Source organism: Mus musculus, chromosome 13 (assembly GCF_000001635.26).
Source record: "Mus musculus strain C57BL/6J chromosome 13, GRCm38.p6 C57BL/6J".
Lineage (NCBI taxonomy): Eukaryota > Metazoa > Chordata > Mammalia > Rodentia > Muridae > Mus > Mus musculus.
The window spans coordinates 64,361,590-64,371,579 of NC_000079.6; the positions used below are offsets into that span (position 1 = coordinate 64,361,590).

Below are 9,990 nucleotides of genomic sequence, written 5' to 3' on the forward strand. Positions count from 1 at the left end.
ACCTGTGCCACACCATGAGCCCCTCAGGATCACACCTATCTGGGAGAGAGTCAGGCCTTTGTTGGCCAATTTGTAAATCTGTTCCTTCATGTCATCAGATGTCAATTTCAGCCACATGGCATGCAACAGGGGGCTGGAGAGATGACTTCATGGTCTAAGAGTACTTTCTGCCCTTGTAGAGGACCCAAGTTCAACTCCTAGCACCCATGAGGAAGGTGATTAAAGAAGTCACTGAACTTTGACCTTTTTTTTTTTTTTTTTTTACTAGAGTCTTTTTTTTTTTTTTAAGATTTATTTATTATATGTAAGTACACTGTAGCTGTCTTCAGACACACCAGAAGAGGGAGTCAGTTCTTGTTACAGATGGTTGTGAGCCACCATGTGGTTGCTGGGATTTGAACTCTGGACCTTTGGAAGAGCAGTCGGGTGCTCTTACCCACTGAGCCACCTCGCCAGCCCGAACTTTGACCTTTTAAGTACACGCACACGTGCTATGCAAACACATACCCATACTCCATCCCCAACACCCAAAATAAAAATAATCTAAGAGATGCTGTGTGTTCAGTGGGACATTTTCAGAGAAGACTAAGGTAAGATCTACCCTGATTGTGGATGGCACCATAGCATATACTCAGGGCTCAGATAATAAAAGGATTTGGAAACAAAAAAGCCAGCTGAGCATCAGCCTTCACCTTGCTTCCTGACCTTCCTTCCTGACCAGTGAAACAAACTGTTCTGGTCCTCCCGTGCCCCATCACCATCATGACCTGTACCCCTCTGACCACTATGACCTAACACGAATCCTTCCTTCCTTCCTGAAGCGGCGTCCGTCAGGCATTTTAGACAATCTGGTGTGAAAGTAGCAAGGCAGAGGGCATACAAACGGTATAATTGAAATGCTGAAGTGCATTTATCTTGTGGTATTTGTTTGCTGACCCCAACATGGCAGAGAGATCGAGTCTTTTCTGGTAGTCAGTTTCCATCAAGGTCCATCTATGAACTCCCTTGTAAAAATTCAGTTTTGAAAAGAACCCTGCTAAGTCATTGACATTTTCAAGGCTGGCTACGCCCATGCCTGGATCATTCTACCTCAGGGGCATGCCCATCTCCAGTATTGTCATCACCTGGGAAGTTAATCACAACTGCTTAATGTATTTATTCATTTATTTTTTTGTCATTCCTGGGTAGCATGGGGTTTCTCAGGCCAATTGGGAATAATGTCAGCCTACAGCCCACCTGTGTATGGCCCTTTCTAGAACTACATAGCAGGATTGTGGTCTTCACTGGCAATGTGGACAGGCACTACTGAAACTAGCACTTCAACCTTCTTCCAGTCAGCCTAATATGTAAAACCTGCAAGTTTCTAGAACAGTGGTTCTCAGCGCTGTGACTCCTTTGACAAACCTCTATTTCCAAAAAAAAAAAAAAAAAAATCTACATTATGATTTATAACTGTAGCAATATTAGTTATAAAGTAGTAACAAAAATAATTTTATGGTTTGAGTCACACAGGAGGAACTATATTGAAAGGTCACAGAATTAGAAAAGTTGAGACTCCTGTGCTGAGCGATTTACTCATGTTCTTCTGGACTGTCAAGTTTTGCCAGATATGAGACTTGAGACTGGGTATAACATTACATGTTTATCTTAGCCCTTAGAAGGCTGAGGAAGGGAGATCATGGGCTTAAGGCCAGCCTGGTCTACATAACAGGACAGTTTCCAACAATAATATACTGTGTATTTTAAAAACAGCTAGAAAAGTTCAACAAAGTAATTAAATATTTGAGGTAAGCTTATTAGCCCTATCAGATCATTTTGTAGTATACACATCATATCAAAAACACATTATAGTATAAACATACGTAATTATGTCACTTAAAAACTAGTGGGGCTGGCAAGATAGCTCAGTAGTAAAAGGCACCTGTGGCCCAGCCTGACAACCTTATTTTGATGGCTAGGACCTGATAGGACCAACACTGTGGAACTGAGTTGTTCTCTGAACTCCACACATTTACCATGTACACACACAAAAAGAAAACAATTATCCCAAGCTAGATTCACTAACACATACCTAATCTGATGGGACACTGAGGTGAAATCCGAAGGCTCCAGAGCACCTGCCACCTTTTTCTTGCTGTACCATGTCACCCTGAATCAGTATTTAGTCCCGAACATTTGTCAACACATTACACACTGAAGTCCCACATACACACACACTGAGCTAAAATTTATTTTTAAGAGGTAAAGAAAGTTTTATACAACCTTTATATAAAACAAATATTCCAGACTCAGAATTAAGCACTAAGTTTTCAATATTATAAAGCTGTTTATAACAGGAGTTTTAAGTAGTGGTAACATTTAACCCATGTAAAAATGGCAACAGAATTCAAATCATGACTTGGATCCTCAATGATTCAAGTACCATGGTTTGACTCAATAAGGGTTTGGTCAGTTTTAAGCTGAATTCCTTTGGACATAGTGTCCATAAGTCCTCATTACCGCTACCCATCAATTCACGACAGGATAGCTGGCCGCGGTGGCAAGTCCACAGTGGTTGTCCCGGTCTTTGGCTATTTTGATGTAGCCTTCCATACCCCATTCACTTCCCCAGCTGAAAGAGATCCAAGGAGATATGAGAGAATTAATAGTTTATACTTAAAAAATAGGAGTGCACTTACCTCTGAGGGTTCTAAGATCTAAACATAGAATATATAGAGGCACTCATTCCTGTGGGTCTTCAACTCATTCAACTGCATGGAAGCAGGAGGCAGACACTGCTACCCTCCTCTATCACGCTCTTACTTTTTTTGATATAGGGGTGGCTCACTGAACCTGGAGCTCACAGCCCCCTAGTGCCCAGAACTGGGGTTACAGTTGTGTTATGCAGCCCATATGTGAGTGGTAGGAATCCAAGCATATATAGGTCCTCATGACTGAGTGGCAAGTACCTTATCCACCGAGTCATTGCCCAAGCCCCTCACTTATTTTGAGACAGGGTTGTGTGTAACCAAGGTTAATGCCACCAATTTTCTAAAAGCATGACACTAAGGCCAGTGTTGGGATAACCATGCCAGGTTGTATGCCGTGCTGGGAATTGAACCCAGAGTTTTGTGCATTGTAGGCAAGCACTTTGCCAACTATGCTATAGACTTAGCTCCCTCTTTTAAGAGGAAAATGAGGCAAACTAGGGAGCTTAATAGAAGAGTATGTTTCCACTTCCCATTACATCTCAATGAAAGATAGTTGTGAAAATTAATCCTGACAGGCTTTAAAAGGTTCTGAGATATGACAACAAAATGCAGATAATGCAGGGAGGCACACAAGCTGTACTTTCTGCTGGTTATTCCTTGTTGAAAACTAGAGAAAAAAAAAGAGCATGCTGAAATCATACAGCCTTACTGAAATTTTGGAGCCAAGTTTGGAAATTCACCATTACATATACATGTAGGTCTCCCCAACAAGCTTACTTTAGAATCTTAAATGCAGGGCTTTCACGCTGACTGAGAACAGCTTCCAGGATTTTAAAACTTAAACATCTGTGGACTTGCATCTACATATTGATTCCCCCCAATGAATACTCTTTTCAATTAAAGTATAACATTTAGAGTCTCTTACCTGTTCTTGACAAGCCAATATTTATTCTTATTTGAATCTGTTCCTTCATAGCCATAGCCCACCAACAGAACCCCATGGTCGAGGTTCTTGCTGCTACAGTTGGGTTCATAGTAGATGCCTGGCAGAGAAAAATGAACACTAAATAAGAGGTTGCTGTCACCACAGGACAGAAGCCCATTCTATCCCCCACAACAGGACTGTATCTCAAAATTCTGTAGCTTCACAGATCCCAAGCTGTGAAGATAATAGTCAAAAACCAGTAGTGACTATGCTGGGTGTGGTGGTACATGACTCATTCTCAGAACTCAGGAGGAGACAGCTCTCTTTGAGTTCAAGGCCAGCCTGCCATACACAGAGTTCCAGGCTAGGCAAGGTGACAGTGAAATCCTATCACAATATTTAAGATGGAGTTTTCTGTAGTCCAAGCTCCTCTCCCAACCTGCTATGTAGCCAAGGATGGGGTAAACTCCTGACCCTCCTGTCTCTGCCTCCTAAGTGTTGGGATTACAGGAATGAATACCATGCCTGGTTTATGTAGTGCCAAGACTGAACCAGGGTTTAAAGAATGCTGGGGAAAAACTACCTGAGCTACATCCCCACTCCCCTCAATTAAAAAAATATTCTATTGTTTTAAAGCCTATAATGGTAGGATCCATTTTCTAGCCAGATTAATAACCATAATCCTTGCTACTCTTAAATCTAAAGAAAAAGTTTATAGACAGAAAAGCTCTCTCCCTCTTTCCCTCCCTCCCCCTTCAGCCTTACAGCTGAACCACAGGTTCTTTAAGGCCCTAATTATAGCAATAAAAAAAAAATCTCTTGGAAAAAAATCCATATGTTGGAGAAGATTTATGTAAACTATGTTCTATCTATAGAGTAAGTCACAATAGTAAAAGAAATATTTCAGATGGTGAGATGGCTCAACAGGGAAAGGAACTTGTTAACAAGGCTCAGGGTCTGATTCTGGAAGCCACACACACCGGGAAGAAATGACTCCTGCAAGTTGTCCTCTAATCATCTCCCCCCACCCCCAATGCATTAAAACACTGAAAAGCAGAGGGTGCTGGAGAGAGCGGTCTCAGCAGTTAAGTGCATTCCCTGCTCTTACAGGGAACCTGAGTTTGGTTCCAGAACCCATATTAGACAGATGGCATACAACTACCTCAGTCCAGCACCAGGGGGTCTGATGCTTCAGGACTCCCAAGGGCATCTGCACGCACCCCTCCCCCAACATAAATCGCCAAAGTCAGGGAGGTGCTAATTCTGACCATTACCTGAACTATAGAACTGGAGAGACGGATGGCTTGCGTCCATAGCAACAGAAATAGGCCCCACAGTCGCCACAGCCTTCATGAGGGCTTTCTCTTGCTGAGGGATATCCACGAACCCTGTGTCATTAGCCACAGCGAACTCGGCTCTGTATTTACAAGATCCGTCCTTTGAAAGTTAAGGGGGAGACTTGATCACAACTGTTTACCTCTTAGAACATGAGCTCTAGAAACAAAACAGTGACTTGCAGCTCACGCCGTGTGAGGCCAATACTCAGAAACCATCCCTTGAACTAGAATGCTGTGAGTTACCCACTAAAGTATGAACTCTGAAAACCACATCTGGTAATGCTTCCTTTTCTGAAAACAAAGCCAGGATAAAACAAACCAATTACCTTCGCTTCATAGGGGTAAGACTCCTCCGAGTCCAGACCTCCATTTTCCTTAATGTACTGGAAAGCAAAATCCATCAGGCCTCCGTTACAGCCCTGATTGCCTTGAGCGTGAGAACAGTCCACAAGGTTCTGTTCACTCAGTGAGATCAGTTTGCCGGTCTTAAGGAACATCTGTCCTTCTAGGCAACCCGATGCGCTAAACGCCCAACAAGACCCGCACTGGCCCTGAAGAGAGAAAAAGGCTTGTAAGAGAAACAGCACAACAGCCTTTATACATGCACACTTTTTGTTTGTTTGAAACAAGGTCTCTATGTAGCCCTGGATGGCCTAGAAATCGCCCTGTAGACAGTATAGCCTTGAACTCAGAGATCCTCCTGCCTCTGCCTCCCAAGTGATGGGATTAAAAGTGTGTGCCACATCTCTCCCCACCCCCAGATATATTCATACTTAAAAAAAAAAAACAAGCCGGGCGTGGTGGCGCACACCTTTAATCCCAGCACTTTGGGAGGCAGAGGCAGGCGGATTTCTGAGTTCGAGGCTAGCCTGGTCTACAAAGTGAGCTCCAGGACAGCCAGGGCTATACAGAGAAACCCTGTCTCGAAAAAAACAAAACAAAACAAAACAAAAAAACAGTAAGACAGGAATCTGGGTAGGGCAATGTATGCCTGCAATCCACTAGAGAGATTAAGGCAAGAGGATCCTGGGTTTGAGGCCAGGCTGGGCTGGGCTGGGCTAGTATTGTGAGATCCTGTCTCATTCAGGATCCAAAAGAGCAGACAAAACAAAACACTGTGGTCAAGGCTAAAGCACAGAGGACAGAGTCTCATGGGGCCTGGCTCCTCTCAGGAGTTACTACCAGTTGATGGCTGCTGGGGGAGGGTAATCAAATCATTATCTTTAGTGATGCTGCACTCCCGCCCCTCCCCCACCTCGAGTCTCTTCCAAGTGTGGACCCTGGGGATCAAACTCAAGACTTCTCCCAGCCCTCATACCTGGTTCTTCACAGGAGTCACACAACCCTTTTCTCTCCAGTCCACAGACTTGGGGATCTTAAGCATCAGCGGTTCCTGAAAAAGCCTCCCCTTCTTGTGCTTCTGGTGGCGGTAGCCATTCACCACCTGCCTGAATTCCTCATTGGTCTTCCGGGAAGGGAGAAAAAAAAAAGTAGAAAAGGTGAGATAACTTTGTAGAAAGAAAATGGAGGAGAGGGCTCAAGAGTTCAAGAGTTCGCATCATGTCCCCACTCACCATGTCACCGAAGGCGTTCATCTCCATGGAAAAGCCGTGCTGCCCGTTGCTGTATTCCCCGTTGTGTAGCTGGATCATTCTCATGTTCTTCTCCCATATCGCTCTCCTCCACTCTTCCTCATTCTAGAGCAAGCACAGAACTGGCAGTTTTCATTTTTTGTTAATAGACAGGGGGAGCCAGATGTTGGCACAGGCTTTTAATTCCAGAGGCAGAGATGGTGCTGGAGAGATGGCTGTGTTTAAGACCATTTGTGGAAGACTCAGGTTTAATTCTCAGCACTCACATATGTTACTTTTTTTGAGACAGGGTTTCTTTTCTGTATAGCTCAGGCTGGCCTCAAACTCAGAAATCTGCCTGCCCCTGCCTCCCAAGTGTGCCACCACTGCCCGGCCATATGGTACTTTCTAACTAGTTCCAGAATGTACACAATACCCAGACATAAGTGTGGTATATATCACGAGTGACATATATCTCACTAACTAAATCTTAAATAAAAAAACCAATCCATCTGACCAAATGGATCTACTGGAACAGGAACAGCTACACACTCTGAAAGGCACCACTCCTCCCGAAAACACACAAAGGGATGTATGTGCTCTACTCTGCTCACAATGGATGTATGATTGGGCTATTCCTGCTAAGAGCTGGCCTCTAGAGACTACTCTCTGGCTATAAACTTCTGAGGGTTAGAGAGGGGGGTTGTGGGGGGAGAAAGAGGTGGGCAGTGGTGGCACATGACTTAAATCCTAGCACTGAGTTCACAGCCTGGTCCACAGAACAAGTTCCAGGACAGCCAGGGACACACAGAGAAGCACTGACTTGGAAAAACAAAAACAAAACCCAACCAACCAAACAAACACTTCCAAGGGCAAGGAAGACCATTCTCTCTAGACAATGTAAACACTACAAACCGTGCCATACAGTCTTCTGTGTGTGGACTTCCACTGGTGCCACTCTGCACTAAAGGTTTGATCAAATTTTGGAGTAGCTAAGGCTGTTCCCAAGCAGAGGACAGCCAAAAGGAGTAAAAGATTCATGGTTCAAACACCTAGGGAAGGAAAAAGAGGAAATGAGAATCCCACGGAAGCTTTCTCTTTTAAGGACAGTTTCTCATGTAGTTTAGGCTTTAAACTTTTTCAATGACCCATCTCTCAAGTTTAGGGATCCATGAGCCACCAGCCCAGCAGTAAACCGTTCTGAGTTGAAGCATCCTTGCACGTGTTAACAAATGTGATTATGAGTGGAGAAAAACAAGTCAGGAATTAATCTTTGGAGGTTCCTAGACTCTAGCTACTGAAACAAAAACAGCCTAGTAGTCATTGGAACAGGGGTAAACCCTTTTCTCTTGCTTTTTTTTTTTTAAGGATTTATTATTATACATAAGTACACTGTAGCTGACTTTAGACGCACAGAAGAGGGTGTCAGATCTCATTATGGGTGGTTGTGAGCCACCATGTGGTTGCTGAGATTTGCACTCAGGACCTTTGAAAGAGCGGTCAGTGCTCTTACCCGCTGAACCATCTCGACAGCCCCCCCCCCACTTTCTCTTATTATAGCGCCACGGTAGTCTTAAGTCTTCCGATATTGTATGCGTCAGAATCTTAAGAGGACAACTGGGTCCAGGTCATTTATTGACAAGTATTAGTGACCCCAAGTGGGCATACAGGAGTACCCAGAGGGTGGGTTGCCACCACACACTTTAACGCACAGCTGCACATCAGGCGAACTGAAGCCTCAAGGCGATGCCTCCTTATGCGATCTCAGTTCGGGTTAGGGGCCAAGCTGGGCCCGTCCGGGGGAGAGGGGGATGGGCGTCCGCTCCGCGCTCGCGGCCACCGCCCGCGAATGTTATGGCGGCACAAGGAGCCCTGGGTCCCGTGACCAGCTTGAGGGGGTCCCGCTGTCCCTACGGGTCCCGGCAGCCCGGAGTCACATGACCTGATGAAGACCCCGCTCGACAACAAGGGCCTATCACTTCGGGGAGGCCGAGGACACATCCTCGAGATCCTGGCCCATCCGGGGGTCTCCAGTCCGGGTTGCAGATGCTATGGTTCCCACATTCTAGATTCCCCTACCTGCCCTTGCTCGGGAAGCCTTTAAACCCGCGGGGGTCACTCACCTGAGGCGGCTAGCTGCGCACAAGAAGTCTGCAAACTCGGATCCCCGGAGGTCGCCGAGGTCCGAGAATCTGGAGGAACAGCGCCGGGCTCAGGCTTTAAAGCCTCTCAGGCTACAGCCCCGACAGGGCCCGCCCCCGCCCCGTCATTGGCTATGCCTGCCTCGGGGCGGAGCCTGCGGGAGTCCGGGCGCGTGACGCCGCCGGGTCGTAACCTGTCCTGTGGTGCAAGCCTTGGGGCGAGGCTGATCCACTTTGGAGGGTCCACGCCAGCGTGGTGCCTTGGTTCTGTAAGAAAAGCGTAGGAAAAAAAAGGCCTGCTGTGGAATTTCCACCTCAGCCATACCTTTCCTTTTGTATGAAAGTTGTAGATTAAAATGTGCAGGGTGGAGAGTTGCATAACCCGTGGTTTCTGTTTAACCCACAACAATGCTGATGTAAGTGGAAGAAGACAGAGCGGAGGACAGAGTCACCTCTCCAGGGTCTGGCTGGACGGGTGTCCATAGAATTTAGATCAGCACGTGGCTTCTAACGCCGCACTTCCTGCCTTACCTATACATGGATTGTTCCTTAGGAGCATTTCTCTCAAGTCTGGTAGAAATTCTTTTCGTGGCAGGCGGGGACGCGGCGGTGGGGGTGGGGTTGTAGGATGGTGGCTAGAAAAGAAAAGAAAAAAAGCGGTTGAGAACGATGGAGACTGTTTTCCTACTTTACATTATGAATTGTTTTTCTTACTTTCAATTTTTTTCTTTCTTTTTCCTTTTTTTTTTTTTTTTTGTCTTTTCGAGACGGGGTTTCTCTGTGTAGCCCTGGCTGTCCTGGAACTCACTCTGGAGACCAAGGCTGGCCTCGAACTCAGAACCGCCTGCCTCTGCCTCCCAAGTTTTGGGATTAAAGGCATGCGCCACTTCTGGAATTTGATAAATTCGCTGGAAAAGATATAAGTATGTGTTTGAGATAGGGGTTATAGGGTTTAATAATGTAGACCAGGCAATCACAGGCATCCTGGTTTTGCCTCTCAAGAGCCGGGATTAAAGCTATCTCCGAGCTATCCGCTTTAGTTTCCTCTTCCTCACTCAAGAAGAGTAATATTTAATAGAAGGCTGTAGTTGTGTAGCTTGAAGAAATTACTTGGATAGAGAAAAAATATATATACAGGTATAGGTAAGATTGAAAGAAAATAATTCGGTAAAGTGTAATTTTTTTTTAGCCATATAAGATTTTTTTTATTGGCTATTCTGTTTAGAAGCTTTATAATATTTGAGTTTGGTTAATTTCAGTATGTGATTTTTAAAAATTTGTATTGTCTTTTTTTTTGTTTTGTTTTTGTTGTTGTTTTTGTTTTTG

The 9,990-nt window shown here is 45.0% G+C and overlaps 1 protein-coding gene across 2 annotated transcripts; it reads right to left on the reverse strand.

Moving 5' to 3' along the window:
- Positions 1–300: 300 nt before the first annotated feature.
- Positions 301–9,183, reverse strand: Ctsl (cathepsin L). Of its 2 annotated transcripts, XM_006517080.2 has the most exons (9): positions 9,117–9,183; positions 8,647–8,931; positions 7,439–7,575; positions 6,527–6,649; positions 6,271–6,417; positions 5,279–5,503; positions 4,890–5,052; positions 3,616–3,733; positions 2,207–2,611 (listed from the first exon to the last, which is right to left on the reverse strand). In XM_006517080.2, exons 3-9 carry the CDS (start codon positions 7,562–7,564, stop codon positions 2,509–2,511), a joined length of 1,005 nt encoding a protein of 334 aa, XP_006517143.1. In that variant the 5' UTR covers positions 7,565–7,575; positions 8,647–8,931; positions 9,117–9,183; the 3' UTR covers positions 2,207–2,508. The 2 variants fall into 2 exon arrangements, with proteins under 2 accessions (NP_034114.1, XP_006517143.1); NM_009984.4 differs by lacking the exon at positions 9,117–9,183 and having other exon boundaries at positions 301–2,611.
- Between the last annotated feature and the right edge of the window lie 807 nt (positions 9,184–9,990).

Coding starts and splice junctions, on each gene's coding strand:
- Ctsl (NM_009984.4), bottom strand. CDS start 7,564: ATGAATCTTTTACTCCTTTTGGCTGTCCTCTGCTTGGGAACAGCCTTA. Junction 6,418..6,526: donor TGAACGCCTTCGGTGACATG/GTGAGTGGGGAC, acceptor CCTTCCCGGAAG/ACCAATGAGGAATTCAGGCA. Junction 5,504..6,270: donor TGACTCCTGTGAAGAACCAG/GTATGAGGGCTG, acceptor TTCTCTCTTCAG/GGCCAGTGCGGGTCTTGTTG.